We start from the raw sequence: 24802 nt of genomic DNA on the forward strand, positions 1-24802 counted from the left end.
ACGTATATCTAACATGCAACTCTGATGTGATGTTCATATCAAATATGGGTTTGAGATGATAGTTTAGGTAATAAATTTGGGTTTAAAGAGAGATAGTTCTTTAATAAAAAACAATATGGATGAAAAAAGTAAGTTGGGTGTAAAAAGATGTTACATGGTCTCAAATAAAATTTTTCTTTCCCAAAATGACCCATGACACGTCAACCGTCAGATTAGGACCTCAAATTGAATCCATCCGTTGAACCAATCAACGGTTTTTCTTTCTTTTTTATGGAAATCATTACAAGTTTACGAAAGCTATAAAAGCAGGCGCAACCTCTTCCTTTTTCCTTCCCTCTGCAGTCTGCACTATCCAATTCTGCGGTATCCTTCTCCTCTGAAATTCTGATCTCATCATCTGGATATTACGGTGCGTGCAAGCTACATACCGACGATGAACGTTGACGTGAACGGCGTCTGCTGTGAGCAACAACAGCAAGACAATAAGATGAAGCCGCGGGAAGAGGTTCCAAACGGCCACCGAATGGACATCGACAAGTACTCTCGCCCTTCAGAGGACATAGATCCCAAGTATCAAGCCAAATCATTCTCTAGGAATTTTCATAAATCCATAGGTACGTGCCTCTCCCATCGATCTCTAGTTATTATTATTATTTTTTTAATTTCGTTTTTCTTTGTGTTAATTAATTAGGCTGCTCGTAAATTTTAATTTACTGAAAGGAAAATTTCGATTTTGTTTTGATTTTTTGTTGAGAAATTGGGTGAAAGAAGCAGGTAGTTAAACATATTTTCTTTGATTTGAAAGAATCGTCTAATATTTATTTGATATTTTTGGTCATATTTTTGTTTACTTCTAACAATAGAACAACTTACAATATTGCCACGATAATTATTTAGATACGCAAATGATTTCTGACGTATGAGGCTTGGCATTATCTTGTGCAGAAAAAGATTTGCAAGAAGCTTGGCCCATGATTAAATCTGCTTTAGACCAGTATAATATTTTATGCTCATTGGATCTGGTATGCAGTAATAATTATTCGTGAAATGTGATGAATTTTGAAACATGAATTATAATTATTCATACATTACTAAATTGTTTACTTTTGATCATGTTTAGGCCAGGGGTTACATGATAATCGTAGTGATCATGAATACAGACCCATATATTATTATCAGGGCAAGAAATCTTCTTCACCTTCTCTCAATTGGAGTTCCTGCATCTCAGGTAACAATTGACAGATCCTTAATTTGTTATTATTCCTTAGCTATATAGAGCCAATAAGCTATTCTCTGAGTTCAGGTAATTCTTGTATATAAACCTATTATATATTTCGTTTCAGGCATTAGAAGTTCTGAATGGAAAGATATGCGATATCATCGACGTAGGGTTTAAAAGGAATGGACTTTGCTCAAAATTTGGTATCCAAAAGGTGTCTGTTCTTAATAAATTTCCTTGCATTAGTTGTTCTTGCAGTTGTTTGTCATTTTTCTTGGAACAAATGTCAGGTTACAAAAATCTTGTCGTTTATGTTCTCGGATGCATTCGCTATAGCTGTGATGTAGAGCCTTTTTATTTCAGCAATATTTTGACATTGTTAATGGAATATGTGGGCACGGAATGTTGGACGGTGAAGCATCAACACGTACATAAAATGAGTGTAGCGGAGATGAGATTGCTTCATTGGATATTTGGGCACACAAGAAAGGATAAGATTAGGAATGATGATATCCGAGGTAAAGTAGGAGTAGCTGAAATTGAAGAAAAGATGAGAGAAAATTGGTTACGGTGGTTTGGACATGTGAAACAAAGGCCTACTGACGCTCTGGTTAAAAGGTGTGATTACGAGATAGAGGTTCAAGGCCGAAGGGATAGATGAAGACCTAGAAAGACTTTGGAAGATACTCTAAGAAAAGACTTGGAGTACTTAGATCTAACTGAAGATGTGGCACAGAACTGAGTGCAATGGCGTTCTAGGATTCATACAACTAAATCTCACTTAGTGGAAAAATGTTTTATTGTTGTTGTTGTTGGATCTTTAATTTGTTTGATATTAGAAAGAATTATAGTTAGTTAGGGTTTAGTGAACAGTAATTTATGTGAGGAAGAATAAGGAATACGGGGCTTTGTTGTCATATGCTACCTGCTATATGATGAGTACCGTTTCTAATCTCTAGTTATTGTGCAGGATCAATATGTTGAACGACGACATCTTCTCTGCGGCTCCTTGCAGGTGCAGGATCATTATCTTCTACGTTTCTTTAGTCATCTCTGAAAACTTCATTAGTTTCTTCCCGTTTGTCATTCTCTAATTTTTTCTTTTTCTTCTTAAAATATAATTGAAATGTAGGCAATGGCAGATCTAACAGCCACTCAGATTTTCTTGCTTGTAAGTGTTAAGTGTTATTTTTTATTTTTATGTGAAGAAAGGATGATTAATTTACTAATTTTTAACTTGTCTGCAAATGAATAGGGTGAAGTCGTTGCTGCTATAGGGGGTTCATCTCTTGGATTAAACATATTCAGGAAGATTGTGGAAGACTGTATAGTCCATAAAGTGCCTCCTGCATACCATATCAAGAATTTTAAGATGAGAAAACAAGTGATGAAGGATCTCGAGGCTATGCGTTTATAATCTACATAGAGAGCTTATAATCCACAGCTTATCATTATGAGTAGAATTCTAGCTTGTCGGTCATTTCAACAAAAGGAATAATCAAAGATCCATTGAAGCTGAGGTGACGTCCAAGTTTACTGGCATGACCGTTGACGTGCAAGTGAAACCAACCGAAGATGTAAGGAAGCTAAGGGAGTCGCTGCCGAGCTTTGGAGATTATTTGTTCCCTCTCCCAGCAGAAGCGTATGCCTTCCGTGTACAAGGAGCAATATATCATGGACGAAGGGAAGCCCTTTTTCTGGCATCACGTAGTTGGCGATGATGATACCATATATATTGATGCCTCTCCTCTGTGAGTGAGCCTACAGCAAACCAACATGCAGATGCAGTAGCCTTAATTTATAGGGGATACTGTAACCTAGCACGAACATGCAGATGCAGAAGCGTATGTCTCCTCATCTCCTACCTCCCTCTTTCGCCATCGAGAAGCCCTTCCAGATTTCAGAATCTCTAGTGGGAACAGCCCATTCAACCGCAAACAACCATGTAGAACCGACGAGTTTACTTTGCTCTAATATTGCTATCATAAAATGTTGTTGCGGACTGATGCATTGTGCTTTTTTCTTTGCTTCCCATCAAGATCCACAATCCCCCTTAAACCCAGAATTTATGGATTACCTATGGAAAAATTCTATAGCATTAGGGATGGGAATTTATACCCATGGGTTAAAGAATTTTTCAGTAGGTTTTCAGCAGGTTAGGGGGGAAGATTTGGAAAAAGACTTTAAGAAAAGATATGCGAAGATTTGGCACAAAAATGAGAACAGTGACTTTTTAGAATTCATGCAACCAACTTTAAATACTTAGTTGAATAAGAGTTTGTTGTTGTTTATGTTTGAAGTCGATCGGAAACGGTACCCATAGAGAAATAATACGATCAGGTAAAATAAAGGGTGGATTTGTCAAAGAAGTGTTCTTGTTTGAAATAATCTGAGAGAGGAAGTGAAGAAAGAGAGAAATAGAATTAGAAAGGGGGGAATGGAGAAGCTAAACACGAACGGAAATAATGTGTCCAACTCCTCGAAATTGGTTTTGCTTCGTTCTTCCTCACCTTTAGGGTAATGTTAGACCAAAATTTTAAACCAAATATGCAAACCAAATGATATGTCACCTATAGAAAATACATATATTAATCAATATTTAAATAATAATTCAATCATTAATAACCCCATTATTTAGTTTGTAAATTTAGTCTCCCTCACTAGCATTATCCTCACCCCAATACACTTTCAAAATTTCACTTTTTGCAAATAACTTATTAACTTCGCCGCATGCATCGTATGTGTCATTTTCAAAATGTAGTATGACAAATACGGTAAAAATAACATTTCTCATTTATAAGTAAGTTTATTTTCAACGGTCATCTATATTTTTCATCAAACCCCACTTTACCCCTTACATTCTATACTGTCTAGCTTTACCGTATATCACTTTACCCAATCATGTCAAACAAGTTATAGAATTCGTGAATTGTACCAATGTATTATGGACAATGGTAATTGAACAATATTGAGTTAAGAAAAACATGATTAACTTGAACAATATTGAATTTGACAATAAGAATCGCAGTCAAAGGCATAAAAAGTAAATTCATCATCCAAGGTGGTGACATTTCTCAATGCAGAATACATCCCTTGTCAGAGAATGCTAATCAAGAAACTCATAGACTACAGTTTTATTCGCCCATGAAAACTAAAGTTTAAACGACCAAAACTAGAACCTTCAAACTCTGGAACATTTCCTGATTCCGGTCAGCTTGGTTCGTCCTACAATAATATACCACATGCTCCTTATCAAAGCTTACTTCGAGACAAATCCTAAGAATACTGTCATTTTTATCCATTCCTGGCTCGTTTTGTGGGCTGAGCACCAAACTCGACACCATCTGGATCCTCAGGACATTCAGGTTCGTGTGCCTCCCTGCTTGCATCTTGTGAACCATCTTCTAAGGGGATGCTGATCGCTGTTTTATCATGCTGATGATTAGAGGTTTCTGGTTTATCCTCTCCAGGGTGAGGACATACAATGTTTGATAGCGGAGTAGGGTGGTCATCCACAGTGGATGATCCGGACGTGACCCTGTTGTCTTCGATTTTTCTTTGTTGCTCAAACATCTTCTCAAGGTACTTCCCTTGTTCTTCAATTTTCAACTGCAGCTTTCTTTGGTTCTGCAAAATTTAACCATAACATCAGAACATGTGAAAACCCAATATCAACTCTTGTGTTTATGTTTCTGTGTCCACATTTCAACAGTAGTAGAGTCACTTGAGTACCATACCCAGTTACCGACAAGCAAAGTTTGTTACAAATTCTAAACAGAAGGTACAGAAGGCAATTCAAGTCTTCCAACTGCATACCTCAAGTTGTTCATGAAGCCGCTTCTGGAGTTCCACCTGCAACCGCAATGCTTCAGTAATACCCATGCTCCTGCAAGAGGTACACAAAAACTTTCAGCCTGATTTCAACTTAATGGCTCACAAGTAGATCATAGATAGATAGGTGAGTTACCATTTTAGCTCCAACAATGAGATTAAAAATGCATAAAATAAAGTTGGAAAGTTCCTCTAAGGACCATTAACGAAAAATGGCAAACTGTAACAACTAACAAGTAACTAGAACTGAATTTGGTCCTACAAGCAAACAGATCGCCTCATAACCATTTAATATTCAAAGTTCAATTGCTTAATGTATGAAACTTTTTCTGGGGATGCAAAAAATACATGAAACCTGATAACAAAGCATATCAAACTAGGGAAGATGAAAGAGGAAGAAAACAAAAGAGAGATGTATATTCTTCAATATTTTGGGTGAACGAAAAGTACGTACCCTTTCACATCTAGAGGATTTGTTTCTTCCACTGGAGTTGAAACTTTCTCGCATGGTCCTGACATAAAAATAAAATAGAATAATTCACTTATAATTCAAATGCTAAATTCTTTTAGAAATGGATGTCTACATACATAACACACACACATAGTGCATTTCTTTTTCCAAAAAGAGAGAATTATAAAGAAATAAGACGTATATTTCATACCATACCACAAAGACATAGGATATGAGGGGAAGAGAAATATATATTTGAAAGCGGTTTAACATTGCTAAGAGTTTGAAGTTAAACATGTAGCAGCACAGTTGTTATCAATCAGGAAGAAAACATTTTTATATATGAAATCTGGCAAACAATAGGTCTCAAAGATGTTTTCAAGCCAATCATCAGAGAAAAAATAAAAGAGAAGGTAATGTTTACCTTCTGATGACTCCGGTTTGTATCTTGCTGTTCTATATTTCTGAAATTAGAAGAAGAAAAAAAGAAAAAAAAAGTCCATCGAAATGAATAAAACTAACCACACTTCGTTATAAGGAACCAATCGAGGATAGAAATATATTCATATACCTGTAAATGGCTTTTTACATGATAGATTGTCAATCCTTCAACTTTCATGAGGTTTACGATACCCTTAGGAGTGGCTCCTGTTTGTTAAAGGTATTAGTCAATGAGAAAAGAAGTCATTTCTCAACATGTGGAAACAAAGAGCTACAACAGTATGGCCAGAGAAAAAATACGAAAGCATGTGTTACCCACGTTCATTACCACCAAGATGGTTAACAGCTTCCACAAAGGCCTCATGAAGTTCTTGAGTCCAACGCATTCTGGATTTGGTTGGAGGAACACTGGACAATGGTTCAGGACTAGGACGAAATTCTACAGCTTGTACCGACTGATGCTGTTGAATCTGGGGCTGATGTTGTTGAATCTGGGGATGATGTTGTTGAATCTGGGGATGATGTTGCTGAATCTGGAGCTGATATTGTTGTATCTGGGGAGGATGTTGTTGAACCTGGGGCCGCTGCACTTGGATATCAGAATATGGTTAATACATGTCATATTAAGGTCACAAAAACTGTTGACTGGACAAAAAATTATTCTCAATGGAGTCTCGAAAAATAGAATATAATATCACGTATTATTCGCCTAAGAATACAAGAGCCATGATATTATAAAACTTGGCTCTATTGGGAATATTGACTGTAATTATCCAACAGAAACTTCAAAAGTATTAAAGACACACCGTCAGTTTAGGATCCATTGTATCAACATCAACCGGAAGCTCCCAATTTGGGTCCAGAGCGTCATCAAATGAAATTAATCTATCCCAATCAGACCAATTGGTCTTTCCAGCATGTTCCTCAGATGTTATGACACCGGCACTACTATCCACTAGGCCATTCTGGTCAGGGACACTTTCAGAGAAGTGAAGAAAATCCGGAAGTGAATCTGGGCACCAAGAAATATCTTTATTTTCTTCAGGGTAATTAATCAAAGCTGTCGGTTGCACTTCTAAATGGGGAGAATGGGAAGAATGGGAAGAACGGTGCAGTGACAATGACTTTCCGTCAACTGGTGATTTAAAAATGAAAGGAGAGTTTTGGGAACTCTGTTCACAAGGGGGAACTGAAGAAATATGAATATCATTGGGCCTAGAAGCTGATGGAAATAAGTTCCCAGGGGAAGAAGCCTGCAGTTGCATAGAGTATATACTCTTCTCCCGTTGTGATGAAACCTGAAAAGAATCCGGCAAATTGGTATACTTGTCGTCTAGGGGGCCATGGAGACGCGGAAATGATGAAGACATAGCTTTGGAAGCCCCAAATTCACTCATCTGGTTCGCATCTGACTTTTAAATAAATAGAGCAGGGTGCATGCTCGTTATATTAAGTGTGCCAACTAGTGTCTTCTTAGCCACTCCCGCAACTTTAATCTTCATTGCCAACATTATAGGAACATCATGTGCACATAAGGAGAACTTTGAGCCCATTCAGCTTAATGTTCACATTCACTATCATTCGATGAACTGACTGCCGGTATCTGTAAGAATAAAATAACAAAAAGAAGGATTCTGGTTAAAGTACACAACATATCTGAAAAAACCATCTTGCATAAACTTCATGCCTAAAACTATAACACATAAACTACTTATTTAAGTATTCGCCATTGCAAGAACATTAAACTTTCTAGTGTTTATCAATGCATTTCTATTTATAAAGCTAGAAAAATGGTCAGGTTATTATTCAAGTTTCATACAAAAGACAAACATTAGACGGGAAGAAAAATAAAGCACATCTCAGAATTTCAGGGTTTAATCCAGAGCAAGATGAAAAAAAAAACCCAACTGAGATTAGGAAAAAGGAGGAAATTGGTTACATCCGTAGAAAAGAAAAACTAGGAACTTGCAACAAAGAGTAAAGGATAACTATCAACGAGGAATTACGAGTACACTCATGGAGCATCCAGAACACATATAGATTGTCAATAACCATTCTGAAATCTTCTACCTTGGCTTTCTTTTCTTATCTATTAAGTATTAACGACTCTTATAATTTTTTTTTTCAATTAATCTGATAAGCCTAACACAATTTCTCAAATAAACAAAATCCACCTAGCTACAGATTTCAATAACTTCATGAACTTTGCGGTCATTACAAAAACTGCTTATTATAATGTCTCGAACAAAAAACCAAAAGTTCTTGAAGGGAGAAGGCTGTAATTGAAGTACTAGTGTCCGGATACTAGGAACATCAGTACATCTTTTAACCAGATGAATTGGCACTGAGGGTCAACTCATAGCGATACAACAATGAGTGTCATATGTCACCACAGATGGAGCGTTGACACATTAACAACACAAATTCCAGCACAATAACACACATTAACAGCACTCGTTTCTCTGTGCATGACGGTGAATATTCTAGGGAACTAAATGAACTCGACAATGCGAACACCACTGCAATTTTTTTACATAAGAAGCGTATTGAAAATTATAGGAAGCACAAAGTTAATTCGCCCGCCCGCCCGCCTATATAACCGTCCTTATGCAGACACCATGTGTGAGTATTTTCTTGTATCAAACTGATGGGGGGGAAGATGCCTAGCCAAAAGTGGTGTAAACAAAAGTCAAGCCACAAAGGTTGAGCATCTGTAACAACTTAAGCCCCATATTTCCTATTTAATTACATATCAAATCATTAAAAGCACAGCTAAGATTTTGCATGAGAGTTTGAAAAGCAAGCTGAAATTAACTTTTCCAGAAAGCTTTTGATATATCCAACCATCCAATCCAAATTCCAAACAATAAACTCCCACTTAGCATCGTAAACACATCACTAATCACAAATTAAATTATCAAATACGTGATCAAAATTACTGACAACCCAGCAGATTATACAACAAACCGAAGATTAGCAGCACACTAAGTTCAGATTATTTCAAAGAATATGAACACTGGAATGGAGATATCAAACTATACAGAAAATACCATCTATAAATTTAATTTGCATGTTTTTTTTTTTAAAAAAGAAGGGAACTTCAAAGGGGATTTACCAATCTTACCCAAGAGTGAGAGAAACTGAGAACTGAACCCCAAAGGCTGGAACTTCGAATCAAAAGCCCAAAGCTTTGAGGTTTCCGCTCCAGAAAAAAGCACTAAGAAAAAAGCACTTCTGTGAAAGATTCTGGTGGACACAAAGATGGCTGTGTTCTCTCCCTCTTGACTTGGTCTCTCACAAGTCACAACACAAGTAGAATTCTCTCTCTCCCTCTCTCTCTCTCTCTCTCTCTCTCTCTCTCCCTCCCTCCCTCCCTCCCTCCTCACAAGAAAGAGAGAAGTGTTCGTCGTTGTTTTGTCTCTCTTCTTTCTTTTTGTGATGACTCGGAAAATTGATAAGCTGCCACCAGAGAATATTGATCATAGATTCTGGCCGTTGGATTTGGGTTTAATAATTATTAATTTGATGATTAATCAACAGTTGTGATTTGAGAAGAAGAATATATATATTGGTGGGGATCTACATGGCTGCCGCCTGCCATGCACACAAGGAGGGTGGGAACCATTTAAAAGTGGTCCCTCTTTGTCTTTTGACGTTATTTCCCATTTATTCTTGGGTCTACTTGCAAAATTTTTATTTTCTTTTGGAAAGTAAATTTTTAAACAAACGATATTATTTATACTAAAAATAAAAAATGGTAAAACCTCACAATGAGCTGGTAATAATGGTTCAAATTCACTTTTGACGAGAATCGAACCTAAGATATTTTACTTACAAATGAAGAGGAATATCTCTAAACCGTAGTACTAAATGACGAAAAGTAATTTTCTTAGTAAACGAAAGAAAAAGTAATTTTGCAAAATTAAAATGTGAGCTTTTTTTAATAAATTTATGGTTTATAGCAAAAAGGTAAAAAGATACCACCGTTGTAATTAGTGTGCATATTCAAGAATGTAACGGTGTAAACCTAAAATAGAATTTCGAGAAGATTTAGAGATCAATTCTCATAAGCTTTGTATTATTTATAAAGCAAAAAAGACCACCATAATTGATATAAATAAAGTTACAAGGTTTGGAAACGCAATTCACATGCACTTGAGCCGTTCGCTCTCTTTTTGGCCGTCTGTCTCTCACCCACTCAGAAAGTTAGTCTTAGGGTTTATCTAAATTTGGTCAATTACTTATTGCTCCTTGATCACATGAATTGAGCTTTCTTTCCCCATAATATGGATCATTTTTCATGTTCATGTGACTTTTTTTTAACTAATCGAGGTTGATAAATATTTTTCTGTTGATAAACGATAAGATTATACTACAAAAAGGAGGATTTGAACATTGAATTTCGGGTGCATGAGCAAAGATTCTTAACCAACTGAGTTACAAGTCACTTGCAGAATGTTCGTGTGACTCGCTTTGAAACCTTTTTTTTTTAATTATTTTATTGAGGGGAGAGTACAAACTACTACAATAACTTAGAAGAATAAGAGTTTCAAAGTCGGGACGCATATGTGCAAAATTAGGAGTTACGGTGGAAAATTAAAAAAATTAAGGGAGTATGTTAGTGAGTTTAAATTGAAATTATCTATATATCTTTAGTTTTGAGAACAATCATTGAATCATCACTGAAATCAGGGCAATCAAGATTTAGCCAATTTACTCATTCATGATCTTATGGACAGCTAGTCAAACATGTTTTGATGAAGTAAGATTTAAATTGACAGATCAACAGTTCACTACTAATCACATTAATATTGTTTTTCACTTGCATTCTACGGCCTACTAACACAATAGACATGAGGTTTTATCACAAAATATTATGATGTCATTATACATGCAAGATGAATCGGAGTTACAAAAATAATTATTGTGATAGTAAAGCGTTCTTAAGTACAACGAGTGAAAACATTCGTTATACATTGTAACTTAATCTGTTAAATTTCCAATGTATGATTCTTGTTATCTTCAATGTAAAGGCCGGCCAACATGGCAAATAAATTCTCATCATGCATTCACTCCAGCTACTTATACTTTTTTACACGAGTGCATGATGATTATTAATATTATATTATAACGTTGATATCATACTATATTCATATATAATATCGCATATAAAGTAGTAACAACATATGATAGTGTTGAAAAGTAAAAAATACAAGCGATAACCACTGCGAGTCACTTGGAGTTTGTTGTGCTTAATTTTCATTTTCTTAATTATCTCTTTTCAAAATGATTTGTTCTATATTAATTAATATTTAGAGTAATTAATTACAATCACAGAGAAAATTAAGTTCCTTGTGAACATAATTATTAGCTGAAGTGCTGAAAGAGAGAGAGGGAGAGGGAGAGGGAGAGAGAGATGGCAGCAGATCAGGGCCAGCAGCAGGCATCCAGTGAGTCCATGGCAACGGTGGCTGAGAAGGCTCCGATCACCGCGGAGAGGAAGGTCCGCAATGATTTGGAAACCAAGCTCCCCAAACCATGTATGTGTATATTATGGTCGTACAGTTTGCGTTTTACAATGATATTGATAGATTATTGATGATATATTCACAGTATATGTTCCTTAATATAAAAAAATATACGTTCGTTCCATGGCCGAACTAGTGGTTTAAGTTTTACCTTTATGTTCTAGAAAAATTAGCGATAGTTTCACATGATCACATGCATAATAATGCATGAATCAACTGCTCATTTTTTATTTATTTTTAATTAAATTTTGTTAATTTAAGACATGCCTAGGGCTACGATTGCACCTGATATGGAGAACATCAATGGCACATCGGGCCATAAGCATTCCAACATGTCTGTGCTTCAACAGCATGCAGCTTTCTTCGACCAAGACAACGATGGCATAATCTACCCTTCTGAAACATTCAGAGGTAAATCAATTTTGAAGTTTTAGGGTTTTCGATTGTCATGTACAAAAATGGATCGTCTTACTTGAATCTGTTCTTGCAGGATTTCGTGCCCTCGGGTTTAATCCGGTTGCTTCATTCCTTTTCATGGTTCTTGTCCATGCAGCTATGAGTTATGCTACCCTTCCTGTAAGTTTTGCAATCTTTAAACGGACAAAGCGAGATATTCTAATCTAGTCTAATTTGTGGGAAGCGATTCAAACTTGAGTACAAGGGTGCAAGCACACTATCCTGACGCACATTCGCGGCAATAGTTAACTTTTTACAGCCAACTATCTGCATTGTCTGATTCATTTGTCATTAGAACTGCTTAATTTTTGTCTTCATTACTTCTTATGCAGACATGGATACCGTCGCCTTTCTTCGCAATTCACATAAAGAACATACATATGGCAAAGCATGGAAGTGACTCAGGGACCTATGACACAGAGGGAAGGTGAGAACACCTGCCCATAAACCCAAAGAAGAGTCTCTCAGATGTGATTGTTCGATTCGAAACGTGTGTTATAGGTTATTTGAAGAATTATTTGTTCATGAGATTTGATGTCATTATCTCCTCCAATAAAATGGGGAAACTACGTGTCACTAAACCGGATGATCATTACTGTCGGAGTTCTACTATAACTACTTCAAACTTAATATATCTTTGATTTGCATGTATACTGCAGGTACATTCCTGCAAATCTGGAGAACATGTTCAGTAAGTATGCCCGCACCGTGCCTGATAAGCTTTCATTCAAGGAGCTTTGGCACATGACTCAGGCTAACCGTGACGCCTTTGATTTCTTTGGCTGGTCGGTCCCTCTCTCTCTTTCTCTCGAGCACACACAAATACACGCGAAAACATAACACGGAAGTGCAGTTCATTAATTTCCGTTACTGTTTGCAGGATTGCAAGTAAACTGGAATGGGGAGTTCTGTATGTTCTTGCAAAAGATGAAAACGGCTACTTGGCAAAGGAAGCCGTGAGACGCTGTTTCGATGGAAGCTTGTTCGAGTACTGTTCAAAGTTGCAGAAGGGCGCTGTTGGTAAGATGGGATGATGCGGAGCAAAGTAGAGGATCGAACGTTCGTTAATGAGCTGCAGATTGTGTTTCGTATTAGTTTTTGAGAGCTTTCTTTTGGTCTGAGTTTTGATAGACTGATAAGCGATGATAGAAAGAGGCTTAAATAATGTGACTTTAAGGAGTTGAGTTGGATGAACAACTCCTAGACTTCTCAATTGTTCCAATTTCCAACTCAGTAAAAGCCTCTGATTTTTCCTACGCTTAAAACTGTTAACGTTAAAATTCTTTAGTCACAGCTAAACAAGAAGATTCTACTACACAACCCTTAGGATTTCCGGTCTCCTCTCTCATCTGCAGACCAGGTCACATTCACGGGATAAGAGAGATGTCACTATACCACTTCAACCGTAGGACATCTCTCACAAGGACTTACATGGCACTGGTTCACCGCCAAGATGGCATCCGTGCCAATGAAATGAGGGACGTGGAAGTTTTTTGTGTGTAGGGTTTAGGGTTGAGATAAAGCATAACCACAATCAACTCAAACCAGTCTATTACACCTTAATGCACTAGTTCGATTTGGCAATGCAATCACGCAAAAATCGCGCAACCGAAACTGATCTATGACAGATCAAAAAGGGTCGGGAAGAAAATGGAGAAAGAAATGGACTCAGACACGATAGTGAAAATTTAATATCCCGAAAACCGGCAGACATTTAAACGAAAGAGGATCCATTTCATAATCATAGAGTCTACATGGTAGTGAATTTAATATCCAGAAAACCAGCAAATACATCCTAAAGACAGGAAAGTGAAGTACTTAAACGATGGCATTGGCAGCACTTGCAATTCTTGGCCACAGATCTGCGCATTCCTTTCCTATAGGTCCGGTGATTGCAGAACCTACAACAATACCAAGAAAATATGAGTTAGTATTCAGTATAACAAGTGCAAAGTGAAATGAAGAACATTATTACGATGATGGTCCTACAATGTTAAAAGTTAACAACAGTAACGTCAAATGACGCAATTGCATTTCAGGCAGACAAGTATTTTTTCAAATCAGCTGAAACTAAGACAACATTACTTGGGACTTCAAGGCTACATAATCAATGAGTTTAATCAATAATGCATGCTCTGTAAAGCTCCGAAACCACACAATGGTATATTATCGTATTGAAGTTATTAATAGGCTGAGATGTTATAGAATTGCTACGCACCTTTCATTTCTCCCTTCGGATTGACAATGACACCAGCATTATCTGCATCACAAGAACAATCATGGTCAGAAACCTTGAGAAGCAGAGCCATTTTCTCATCATAAGAGCAGATCTTCAACTAAAAGCACTCCAAGATACTTCAATTTTCAAGATGAGCTAAACTAATACTGCAACACATAATACTTACTACCTCTTCCTAAATTCTCTTATTGTCCGAACCAAAAATGGTCAGCATATTGTTAAATTCATACAGAAATAAAACGCACCGTATGTTAACAAAAAGTAAATAATCAATCAGAGAAACCATCCTAAACAACCATTCAAATTCCAAAATCCCCAATTTCCCACAACTATTCCCCAAACAATATTAACAAAAACAAGGTGATGCAGGAGAACATGGAACTACAAAGTCCAACTACCAAATCAAATTAACTCTAAATCCCAACATCCCGAAAACTTCCACATTTGCTATAAGCATTCGTTTCAATCTGACTCAAAACCATTCAAACACTTTTGCTTCCTCTAAACATGTTCATATCATAACCAATCAAACACTTTTGCTTCCTCTAAACATGTTCATATCATGACAAAGGAACATAATGTATCCAATAAAAACACAATCAACAACCTTCAAATTACACGAAAACACCGTCCTTTCGGTTTTTTTTCCTCTAAACATATTCATATCAAATTATCAATACAAAGGAACATCATTTATCCAATACAAACACAATTAACTACCTTCAAAGTACATGAAAACCCCATCCTTTCGGCGCCACGGCTTGCGCTGGCGGACAATGACGGCCGGCAAGACCTTCTTTCGGAGGTCAGGCTTGCCCTTCTTGACTGTAGCCATGACCATGTCACCAACACAAGCAGAAGGAAGGCGATTGAGGCGACCCTTGATTCCCTTCACGGAGATGATGTAAAGGTTCTTGGCACCGGTGTTGTCGGCACAGTTCACGGTGGCGGCCACCGGCAGACCCAGCGACATCCGGAACTTGTTTCCGGCGGACCCTCCACGCCCTGCAGTCCAAACGAATCGAAAATTAAAAAAAAAATTAATTAACTTTTAACATCGGACAAAAAAATCCCATCAAGTTCTGATTGGTTGCTCAGAAAATTTTAGATCAGAAAGCAGGAAAGTTTGAATCTTTGAAAGACCCAGAAATACTAAAACGTGAGAGAGAGAGAGAGACCTCGTTTCGACATAGCTGCACCAGAGAGGCTTCAGATCTCAAGAGTGAGAAGTGTGACAGTGGTTTTGGGCGCCGGAGGCTAAATATTAGTGAGGTTCTAGGGTTTTTCGTCTACACAACTTTTTTGCTATTATAATATTTTTTTAAAAAATTAAGAGGAAAAATATAGTATAATTATTGAAAATATTAAAATGTATTTTGATAAATCAATAGTTTTTATTTTTATTTTTTATGTGAAAGTATTAAAAAGAAGTTGGTAAAATCAAATAATTAGAAATATTCAAGTCTGCATACTAATTTATTCTGGTTCAATTTATAAAAAGAAACATCAGTTGCTAGTTGGAGATATAGTTTATATCTCGTGATCTTGTAATATTCTTTTTTTTTTCTTTTTCTTTCGGTCTTATGCCCATTGTCAACCAAAAAAAAAAATGAGTGAACAAGTATGGGCACGCAAGTTGACATTTTACATTACACATTATACCAACATTCTTTTTAATGTTTATTCACAATCGTTATTTTCCGAAATAACTAATTTTATACTTGGATTTATATATAGATGCAATTTTTGCATAATTTTTTTTATCTTTTTATACATCCATGTTTAATTTTGACCGTTGATTTCATTTGATTTATTTAATTTGATGGTCATAAATAAATAGGGATGTGTAATAAGCTAAAAATAACATATAAAAATCATTTTCCTATATATATATATATACATATATATATTACGGGGTGATTGATACATTAGTTAGGCACTTGTCATTTACGGAATTTTAACCTATGACCTCTCATAATTTTTCAATCAATAAGTTGATATTTTTGACAAAAAAAAAGGTTGATATTTAAACTTATGAATGATAATTAGTTCCTCTAATTACATTGACCTACAAATCCTTATAGGGCATCAATGTCCCTTCATTTAGGACAGGGGAGAACACAACACCATTGTATAAAGACTTTCTCTTACCAAAACTGAAAAACATGAGGTCATTCTCAACGTTAAATGAGAGCAAATAAGAGAAACAGAAACGTAAAAGTAAGTCAGTTGGTACTACGGTTTAGTGGTATTCCTCTTTACTTATAAGTAAGAGATTCTTAATATAGATAATATCGTTTGTTCAAAAAAGTAAAACGAAAAAACCTAAATAATATCATCCGGTGTTTAAAACACTGCTTCAACTACAGCTTCTACAAAAGTTCGTCTCCAACGTTCTGCTTACATTTTCCTCCTCCAACACAAAATTCCCCAGTTTCGGAGCTCGGAAGGAAACACTGCCATACTCGAATGATCAGCTGCTGGTTCTCGGTACCAATCTTTTCCCTGCACATTAAAACAGCGATAATCACCAGCAACGAAGAGGGTTTGAAGTAGATAAACTTAAAGTTTTCGTGACTGGAGGGCGGAACATAATCTGCATTGACCCTTTTCGTTTCACATTCAAATTCATTCATCTTCTGTACTTCTTATAGGGCATCCCAATCTTGGTTTCAGTTCATAGTCTATTGAAAATATTGTAATGTGCGAGCAGTGCCATGGAAAAACCGTAAACAAAGTGAAATATCGCTCATCCCTTGTAGAACATGACATCTACAAACCAAGCACCCTACTTAAAACTATATCGGATATATAGCTGGATTTCCGCGAAATCTATTTCAGTAGAGCATTTGATGTTTGTGGCGCGCGGAAATAAGCTTTGAATGCCTTTCTAAGATGTGTAGCATTAGTTTACCTCTGCGTTCTTTCCGTCCATTCTGTTTCTTTCCCCGGCAAGCTACACTACCACAATTACACGAAAATGCCTTTATAGGGTGTCCATGATCATCAAAGTCAATACCATAATCCTGTAAAAGGATTTTCCTTATCATTTTGTGAACACAAACATATTAATATATGGAAACAGAAACATCGACCATAGAAGATAAATTATAGCAAACATATAACAGTAGGCAAGCGTTCACTCACCCACGACAGCTCTTCAAATGCATTCACTTTCCTGGTAGTAAAAAAGGCAAGCTGCAGACGCACAAAGAAGGTACTCAGAGAAGCTCTTTCGCACGGTGTATAATTACAGTGTGTGTATGTGTGTGTGAGCATTGACATAGAAAGCAATCCAACCCATACGTGATAGTAGTGACGGTCAGGAGTCTCCACTTGAACTGGGATATCAATCAAGTTTGCATCAGAGCATCTGGAATCACGAGAATATTCAAACAAACACAAGTTCAATACAGGCAGACGATTCGCAAGCATAGCTATTGATTAAAAACTTCAGATTTAGATGATCTTTGTTGAGATCAATGAATATGACAATTGTTCTTAATAGTTTATAAGATGCAAGAAGTTCCACTAGTTTTTTTTAACTCGGTAGGAATTAGTGGTGAACTTTCTGACAACTTATGCTAAGATTCGTCAACTCTAAGTCGTAGCACCGAAATGGCAAGCGTACTAAGGGTTAAAAATGCAGGTACATGTACAATTTATAAAGACGTGCAAATGGCAAAGGTGACCTGCTTAGCGTAAGACAAAGATAAAGAAATGAACAGCCACCAAAATATACATAAACCAAAATGCACACGGATTGAAGTATTACCTATGATTGATAAATCTGGCAACATTACCATGAGATGTTGCATCAAGACAAAGGGCATCATCATCCTTCAAAATTTGCTCTGAGCCCCAATCTCCGTCTAGCAATACGGGGTAGGTATGTCTCTTAGCTCCACTGCTTTGGTTATTTCTCTCGTATAATTCGGTGTTGGTCAGTATCTCCCCAACATATTCACAGACAAATGTTCCCTTCTGCAAGACCTCTAATGTCCTAACACCCCAGCCCTTCCCTTCAGGAGTCACGAATACCTGAAGCATATCAGAACAAGAAATGCTCACTGACTACTTGCGAATTAACGATCTTCAAATGGCATATTTGTAAAGATGAAATTTGGGAGAGCTACTAGTGCTCATTGTTCCATGGATGCTTCAAGAAGAAACTACAAGATTAAAATAGCACAAAAATAAAGAAACAAAAATTATGTTGAAACATTATGCAGCTTCTATTAGTAAATTCCTTTAGAATATACAGACAGTAATAGTTTCGACACCTAACAGCCAAAAAGCATCTCTTTACTATACTTCTTCGAACTTAGATGCAATGTGAAGGTAATGAAACTCATATTAGTTTTGGTATGACAGTTCAAAGTCCAAAAAGGAAGTTCCTAATGGAAGATACAAAGTGAAACTAACCTGTAACTTGTAAGAAATGCCCCTTTGCACTACCCGATTTCCACACGACAAGTCACATCCACATTTTCTCCAGCATTCTTTTATAAACTTCCTGATGTGGTGACCTTTGCATTTTTCAGGGTAGTACTCGTTCTTGGACCTCTCATTTGGACAGTCTTGACAATAAACAAAGTTGTGCTCTTCCGGTTCCTTGACACAAGCTGCTAAAAAATCTTCTTTTAGGAGGCCTTGTGGTGTGTAAACAAACTCCCCACCAGTTTCACGAGCACATGCACATGGTATTGCCGCTGAAAGACAATCTCCAGAGCAGTCAGTGCAGCAATCTTCATCTGAAATCCGAGCTAGTGAGATATTCACATTTGCATTTTGGTAGATAATATTGTTTGGTATATAATTGAACTTTGGCAGGCACTCATTTCCAGTTTCATCTACCAATGATATTTTCACTTTCTCCATAGATTTCGTAATGTCATGGAAAAAATTGACTGGCTTCCTGCCCTCATGAGTGATGGGACAGCTTGAATCCACACCATTTAAATCAGCTTGTGAATGTTCTGTTCCACATTGCCGATTCTTCGGTCTTGAAACATGGTCACCCCCACAAGTGAGGTCACAAGCACTTCTACCCACATCAGTAGAGGATGATCCAGAGTTACCCCCAGTTGAACCTCGAGACAAATCTGGAAGAGCTAGACAACATAATTATAGGTAGTCAGGATAAGAAAGTAATCATATTTATGGAGGCCCCGTTAACTGACTAGAACCTTTGGATTCTGTTGTCAAGGTATCTAGGATTGGAATGAGTTGGATAAATCTTGGATAACCCTCAATGTATGTTGAAGGAAAACGTATATGCCAACTTCCAAAATTTGTAAGGTCGAAGATGAATTAGTCATGAATGAAATTATCGCTCTCAATCCTACTATTTTGGGGGGATTGGGAAGAGAATCATGATAAGTTTCCATAATACCTGATTCAACTCCTATGATTAACATTGACAATTTGGAAGTAAGCATTTATTTCTTCATTCAACATACGTTGAATCTAGTGAGTTTTCCAATACAATCCTTGACACGAAATGAGGCCTAAAGGAACGGATTCTGACCATCTTGTAACAGATAACAATAATATCATGCAGTGGGAAGAAAAGAAGTACCTGGACGTCTCGCCGGTACTGCACATTCGAAAGAAGATGAAATGCTATCTGTGCCTTCCTCTGTTTTTGGAATCACCAAGTCTTTCTTGTGATTACCAATTGAAATTTTTCTATCTCCAGAGACCAGATGAGGTGCAATTGGTTTCTTTCCTCTGTCATTGGGCTGTTTGAGGGGGTGTTGAGAACTACATCCAGCTCTGCCATTGGTTAAACACTGTTTGGATGACTCCATGGTTCTGCTTCCATGATCTTGGTCCACAGCAGCTCTGCCATTGGCCAAATGCAGCCTTTTTCCTGGTCTTTCATACCCATCAAGCTCTGTAGCAGCTTCTCTTTTCTCTTCTTTTCCCTATTCCAAAGCAGAAAAGATTAAAGGCAAGAACTAGTACAAACTCATCTCCAATGCACCTGAAAATTGGACTCAAATGTTTTAGTTCGGTCCAAATGTAACATTTGTCCTCCCCAAAACACCGGAATGTTAAAACTCATATATAGCTATTGAGTCAAATCAAACGTTATATTTCGGTTTAAATGTAACTCTCGGGCAAGAAGAATAAGATTTGAATTGTAACGTCAACCATCTCCATTACACATACCAAAATTGTTTAAACTCAAATTTGAGTTTCGACTCCAATGTTTTTCCTTTCACGCACGTAGCAAAGTATTAAAACCCAAACCCACCACCACTTTTGACCCTAAATGTAAATACATAGGTTAAGCGTTTTGAGTCCATTTGTTCCCAATTTAAACTGTCACAAGTGTGTGTGTGAATAACTACAACAACAAATAATAGGTACTACCTTGTTTTCCTTAGACTCAAAGTATGCATCTATAAGAGTCCTGTAGTTGTCTTCTTCTATAAGCTCCCACTTTTTATCATACATTCGCAGCAAACCCTTCAGGACCGGTTTGATCTCTGCATCAGGAATCCCCAAGGCCCTCGTCACACGAAACGCGTTTACAACTTTCGGGTTACCAGACATGGCCAATGCAGAAGTTTGATGAACAAGCAATCTCCCAAATCAGAGCCCTCTTGCTCTTTAGGTGCTAGTTCCACAGAACCAAAGTGCCACTGCAATACAGAAGTTTTTACCAAGCAATCAGTTTAATTTGGCAAATCATCTTCATCAAATCACTAACAAAAACGACTCATAAATTAAAGATTAAGAAATAACACAGAAGGCTTCAAAAAGAAGAGAAATTAATCACTTTCTATACAATATAATTCGAGTTAAACAAGTTTATCATGTTAAAATTAGGTTGTTCACATTCTAAATGTTAACTTGACTATTTTTTAAGCGCATTAACGAATCATATCATATTCGTGTTTGTATTAAGCAATGTTGGACACCTATAGTAACGAGTCATATCATATTCGTGCTTCCATCAAGCAACATACAGCGTGAACCCGCTAACTCCATATCGGATTCAACACATGCAAAAACAAGCGGTTGACCAAAAAATTGCAAATTACAAGTGAAACCCCACATACCCCACAAAAATAACATGACCCACAAATACTGGATAGTTTAGTCCCCTACTAACCTGCAATCCCATTAATCCATAAACCACTCGTACCGAAAAAAATCAATTCTAATATAATATAATGTAATACTGCACGGATTTCAATATCTTTTTTGCTTTTCGGCATCAGTGGTTCTGTTTGGCTGCCGAGAAAATGCGAGAATTCCCAAAGCTTCCTCCTTTTTTTCTCCCACTTACCAAATAGCGATCACAGGCAGCTCAAAATCAAAACCCACTAAACGAAAAATAAAAAAGATCTGTTTGGATGCCGAGAAAATGTAGGAGTAAATAGAAAAACCGAAGCTTTTCCTCTTCCTCCTCAGCCACAAACTTTCCACCATCCAAACAACAAGTAGAAGCAGGAAAAAAAAAAATCTGATTACTATAACGCATTGTACGGAATAAACCATCAAATTTCCAGATATAAAATAAAAAAATAATAAAAAGCTGAAAATTCATAGTTTTAGGGTGTGACAGCAAACAAATTTCAGAGAAGGGCTCCACCTGCCGTCATTGTGCAGAGCAAAGCAGGACGGAAGAAAATAATCGAGTCCGGGGGTCTCCGTCCAGTCCACTCCAGTAGAGCCCCGTCGGAGTATCTCCTGAGCCGGCGTTCAGGGCTATGATTTAGACCGGTCCTTCTGTTGAAGACGGCTTGAGGGAATATTTTTGCTCACCATTCTCAAGTTGTTGCTCAACATCTCATTTATCACCGTTAGATAAAGTTAAATTTCGAGATCTGTACAGTAGACAAATCTCAAAATTTTAAAAGAAAATAACGAAAAGTCTAAAAAAACTTTAGTTTTAATAAAAAATGACAAATAATGAATATAAATTCAAAAAATAAAAATGTAATTTTTTGTTAAAAGTGAGCAGAAACAAAAGTATTTTGTTACAACTTCCGAATTTTAAATATCCAATATTTTTATTTATGGGCATTACAATAACTTAATGTAATGAGCAAAAAATGCACTCCGGCAAGATGTGTGCTATTGCTTGATTAAGGCCCCACCACAACATACAGATGTTACTTAGCACTATCCTCTATTACATTCTTCTAATTTTTTAACTGAAAGATTTTAGATTTACTTTTTATAAATAACGAATTCGATATTAAATTAATAATTTTCGTCCAAGCTGTTAAAATTTTTTTGATAAATTTGATCAATTGAATCCAAAAAAGTGTGCAAATAGAAGTAAAAATTAGAGATAAAGAACAAAGTAACGAATCTCGACAAGCTGAATAAATAGAAAATATTGAATTTAGGTTTAGGAAGAATTTGGAAGATTAACGGAAATATTTTTTAGTGTGATCGGCACATGAGGTGGTACACCACGTGTTACTATACAAATGATGAGATATATGTGTTAAAAAATTAATAACTTCAAAAATAAAATTTCTTATCACTTACATAAAAACACGTGACATATTATTCGTATTCTTGTCACAATAAAAAAAATTTCGATTAACGAAGTATTTGTGTGGCCCTAACCCCTAAGCAAGTGTAGTGCTTTTTTCGAGAGTCTTGAGCAATTATTGGAAAGATAATTTACTTAATCAAGTAGCACGATGCGCGGGTTGCAATCAAATCTAACATGAAAATTACGTTGGTTGTTTTTTTTTTTTTGTGGTAAAAAAATTACTTTGGTTGTTTAACCAAGATTTTAAGCAAGTTTAACCGAAAATCGAATCTGGCCTGTAGAAGAACAAGTGTAGTGCACTTTAAGAGGTCTTCCAATAAGTATCCATAATAACCACAAGCTAGTGGTCTAGTTGCTGGTGTGGATGCCAAACTTGTTGTCACATCCCAAACCAACTCCGTCGTAGCACAATATTGTCCGTTTTGGATCTCGGCCACGCCCTCACGGTTTTGTTTTTTGTAACTCACACGAAAACTTCTTAGTAGGTCACTCATCCTGAAAATGCTCTCGCTCGAACTCACTTAACTTCGAAATTCCAATGAAACCCAAAGCTAGTGAGTTCCCAAAAGACCTTGTGCTATAGGCAGGGGAGCACATATAAGGCACATCACTCCCTCTCCGTTGGTCGATGTTGGATCTTACACTTGTGATCAGAGAAAGCTAAAACGTTTATGTAAGTCTTTCCATTCCTAAAAGCGATGGATAACCGTGACTTACCAGTTATTCTTTAAAAAAAAAAAAAAGTATCCATAATTAGCCAAAAAGCGAGATATATATGATTAAAGTAGTGTAACACTGCATTACAATCAAAATGACACGAAAACTACAATGATTGGTTAACCCAGATAAGAGAATCTGGCCTTTAAAGTAACTGTAATGCACTTTTAGAGGGCCGCCAATAATTACCCATAAAGTAAGACCTACATGATCAAGTAATGTAACCTATTCGTTACAAATCAAAATGATATGAGGACTAGATCGATTGATTCTCCAAAATTTTATACAATTTCAGTTTCTTTCTTCTTCTTTTTTTTTTAATTTCGAGTACCCTAGAGTTTTGGATGGCAACGAGGTGGATCGGATTCAGATGTGTCATTCTCATACTTGAATCTAAAACTATAGAATCGTTCTAACAAGTTTTTTTTGTGATCGAATCCGTCGAATAACGAATTTTCCAAGTAATAATGTTCCCCATTAGAGCAAGTCCAGCCTTGGACAGTGTTCGGGGATAGGGGAGAGGAAAGGGCCCAAGGCCTGGTGGACAACCCTCCAGCCTTGGAGAGCCCGAGAGAGGGTGGGAGCCCGAGCATAAGGGGGTGGGGAATTGACAGGCCTGCAACCCGAGGGCCAGACATTTTTTTTATTTTTTTTTGTGTCAGCCCGAGGGCCTACAGCCCCATTTCCATGTTTTTTTTATTTTGTATTGTCAGGGGGGAGGGCTCCAAGGGTGGAGATGTAAAAGGTAATTACTGTTCATTAATGACAGTTACTATTCATTAAAGGCAGTTACTGTTCAATATGGTGAATTCAATAGTGGATTGTCAGGGGGAGGGCTCCAAGGATAGAGTTGCTCTTATGATATATTTATTTATATTATTAATTAAATAGTGAATTTTAGATAAAAATAAAATTAAATAGACTGCTGATACAATGCATATAATTAACATAATAAATAATATTAAATAGTGCATTATTAATACAAATGATGCAATGTATATAATAAATAATATTAAAAACGAAATTATTAATATTCAAATAATGCATTATTAATACAACTGAATGAGAATCCCGGGGATCCTTACATTATGTCCGTCCATTGTACATCGTACTGTTAGTTTTTGTCAGGTACTGTTTATATTTAATTTTACATAGTAAAAATTTAAAATGATTTATGACCACACGATGTACGATAAATAAATACAATGTGAGGATCTCTGGGATCCTCATAAAGAGGATCCGAAGCATTCAATACAACTCATACAAATGCACGTACATATAATAAATGATTATTGATAGTTTGTTTCTCCATATAATAAATGTTTATATTTTTGTTTATTAAAAATGAAAATGGTTCGGTCTCGGGGAGGGGTTCGGGGTAAATACCCCAATA

At 36.5% G+C, this 24802-nt stretch overlaps 5 protein-coding genes across 10 annotated transcripts; 2 read left to right on the forward strand and 3 right to left on the reverse strand.

Moving 5' to 3' along the window:
- Nucleotides 1-345: 345 nt before the first annotated feature.
- Nucleotides 346-3225, forward strand: LOC103434346 (KRR1 small subunit processome component homolog). Its single transcript, XM_029101575.2, has 7 exons — nucleotides 346-614; nucleotides 946-1022; nucleotides 1121-1228; nucleotides 1344-1433; nucleotides 2190-2234; nucleotides 2352-2390; nucleotides 2475-3225. The coding sequence occupies exons 1-7, from the start codon at nucleotides 434-436 to the stop codon at nucleotides 2634-2636; spliced, it is 702 nt and encodes a 233-aa protein (XP_028957408.2). The 5' UTR covers nucleotides 346-433; the 3' UTR covers nucleotides 2637-3225.
- A 1016-nt stretch (nucleotides 3226-4241) lies between these two features.
- On the reverse strand, nucleotides 4242-9477 carry LOC103434216 (protein PHR1-LIKE 1). 2 transcript variants are annotated; one of them, XM_029101576.2, is made up of 8 exons: nucleotides 9067-9477; nucleotides 6749-7545; nucleotides 6262-6526; nucleotides 6073-6149; nucleotides 5926-5965; nucleotides 5505-5562; nucleotides 5036-5105; nucleotides 4242-4846 (listed from the first exon to the last, which is right to left on the reverse strand). In XM_029101576.2, the coding sequence occupies exons 2-8, from the start codon at nucleotides 7337-7339 to the stop codon at nucleotides 4514-4516; spliced, it is 1434 nt and encodes a 477-aa protein (XP_028957409.2). In that variant the 5' UTR covers nucleotides 7340-7545; nucleotides 9067-9477; the 3' UTR covers nucleotides 4242-4513. The 2 variants fall into 2 exon arrangements, with proteins under 2 accessions (XP_028957409.2, XP_028957410.2); XM_029101577.2 differs by having other exon boundaries at nucleotides 6271-6526; nucleotides 9067-9363.
- A 1812-nt stretch (nucleotides 9478-11289) lies between these two features.
- LOC103427748 (peroxygenase-like) lies at nucleotides 11290-13182 on the forward strand. The gene is made up of 6 exons (XM_029101578.2): nucleotides 11290-11482; nucleotides 11732-11881; nucleotides 11961-12046; nucleotides 12259-12353; nucleotides 12586-12711; nucleotides 12807-13182. Exons 1-6 carry the CDS (start codon nucleotides 11359-11361, stop codon nucleotides 12958-12960), a joined length of 735 nt encoding a protein of 244 aa, XP_028957411.2. The 5' UTR covers nucleotides 11290-11358; the 3' UTR covers nucleotides 12961-13182.
- A 457-nt stretch (nucleotides 13183-13639) lies between these two features.
- LOC103434217 (large ribosomal subunit protein uL14x/uL14z/uL14y) lies at nucleotides 13640-15630 on the reverse strand. The gene is made up of 4 exons (XM_029101579.2): nucleotides 15344-15630; nucleotides 14886-15170; nucleotides 14145-14186; nucleotides 13640-13827 (listed from the first exon to the last, which is right to left on the reverse strand). Exons 1-4 carry the CDS (start codon nucleotides 15354-15356, stop codon nucleotides 13745-13747), a joined length of 423 nt encoding a protein of 140 aa, XP_028957412.1. The 5' UTR covers nucleotides 15357-15630; the 3' UTR covers nucleotides 13640-13744.
- Nucleotides 15631-16406: 776 nt separating this feature from the next.
- Nucleotides 16407-21984, reverse strand: LOC103419515 (histone-lysine N-methyltransferase SUVR4). Of its 5 annotated transcripts, none has more exons than XM_029101582.2 (9): nucleotides 21775-21984; nucleotides 20547-20818; nucleotides 19747-20095; nucleotides 18591-19270; nucleotides 17941-18206; nucleotides 17472-17538; nucleotides 17313-17363; nucleotides 17080-17191; nucleotides 16407-16670 (listed from the first exon to the last, which is right to left on the reverse strand). In XM_029101582.2, the coding sequence occupies exons 2-9, from the start codon at nucleotides 20727-20729 to the stop codon at nucleotides 16639-16641; spliced, it is 1740 nt and encodes a 579-aa protein (XP_028957415.2). In that variant the 5' UTR covers nucleotides 20730-20818; nucleotides 21775-21984; the 3' UTR covers nucleotides 16407-16638. The 5 variants fall into 5 exon arrangements, with proteins under 5 accessions (XP_028957415.2, XP_028957413.2, XP_070677001.1 ...); XM_029101580.2 differs by having other exon boundaries at nucleotides 18591-19279; nucleotides 21775-21969; XM_070820900.1 differs by lacking the exon at nucleotides 21775-21984 and adding an exon at nucleotides 21292-21624.
- Nucleotides 21985-24802: the final 2818 nt, after the last annotated feature.

Source organism: Malus domestica, chromosome 04 (genome assembly GCF_042453785.1).
Source record: "Malus domestica chromosome 04, GDT2T_hap1".
NCBI classification, from domain to species: Eukaryota; Viridiplantae; Streptophyta; class Magnoliopsida; order Rosales; family Rosaceae; genus Malus; species Malus domestica.

Excerpts from the sequence above, each read along its gene's own strand:
- LOC103434346 (XM_029101575.2), top strand. The coding sequence starts at position 434 with ATGAACGTTGACGTGAACGGCGTCTGCTGTGAGCAACAACAGCAAGAC. Across the intron at positions 1,229-1,343 it reads TTGGAGTTCCTGCATCTCAG|GCATTAGAAGTTCTGAATGG; the intron begins GTAACAATTGAC and ends ATTTCGTTTCAG. Across the intron at positions 2,235-2,351 it reads TTCTCTGCGGCTCCTTGCAG|GCAATGGCAGATCTAACAGC; the intron begins GTGCAGGATCAT and ends ATTGAAATGTAG.
- LOC103434216 (XM_029101576.2), bottom strand. The coding sequence starts at position 7,339 with ATGAGTGAATTTGGGGCTTCCAAAGCTATGTCTTCATCATTTCCGCGT. Across the intron at positions 6,527-6,748 it reads CAATGGATCCTAAACTGACG|CGGCCCCAGGTTCAACAACA; the intron begins GTGTGTCTTTAA and ends ATCCAAGTGCAG. Across the intron at positions 6,150-6,261 it reads CCATCTTGGTGGTAATGAAC|GAGCCACTCCTAAGGGTATC; the intron begins GTGGGTAACACA and ends TTTAACAAACAG.
- LOC103427748 (XM_029101578.2), top strand. The coding sequence starts at position 11,359 with ATGGCAGCAGATCAGGGCCAGCAGCAGGCATCCAGTGAGTCCATGGCA. Across the intron at positions 11,882-11,960 it reads CCCTTCTGAAACATTCAGAG|GATTTCGTGCCCTCGGGTTT; the intron begins GTAAATCAATTT and ends CTGTTCTTGCAG. Across the intron at positions 12,712-12,806 it reads GCCTTTGATTTCTTTGGCTG|GATTGCAAGTAAACTGGAAT; the intron begins GTCGGTCCCTCT and ends TACTGTTTGCAG.
- LOC103434217 (XM_029101579.2), bottom strand. Across the intron at positions 14,187-14,885 it reads GGTTTTCATGTACTTTGAAG|ATAATGCTGGTGTCATTGTC; the intron begins GTAGTTAATTGT and ends CTTGTGATGCAG. Across the intron at positions 13,828-14,144 it reads TCCGAAGGGAGAAATGAAAG|GTTCTGCAATCACCGGACCT; the intron begins GTGCGTAGCAAT and ends GTATTGTTGTAG.
- LOC103419515 (XM_029101580.2), bottom strand. The coding sequence starts at position 20,729 with ATGTCTGGTAACCCGAAAGTTGTAAACGCGTTTCGTGTGACGAGGGCC. Across the intron at positions 20,096-20,546 it reads TTGAGTCTAAGGAAAACAAG|GGAAAAGAAGAGAAAAGAGA; the intron begins GTAGTACCTATT and ends GCTTTGGAATAG. Across the intron at positions 17,192-17,312 it reads CATTTGAAGAGCTGTCGTGG|GATTATGGTATTGACTTTGA; the intron begins GTGAGTGAACGC and ends ATCCTTTTACAG.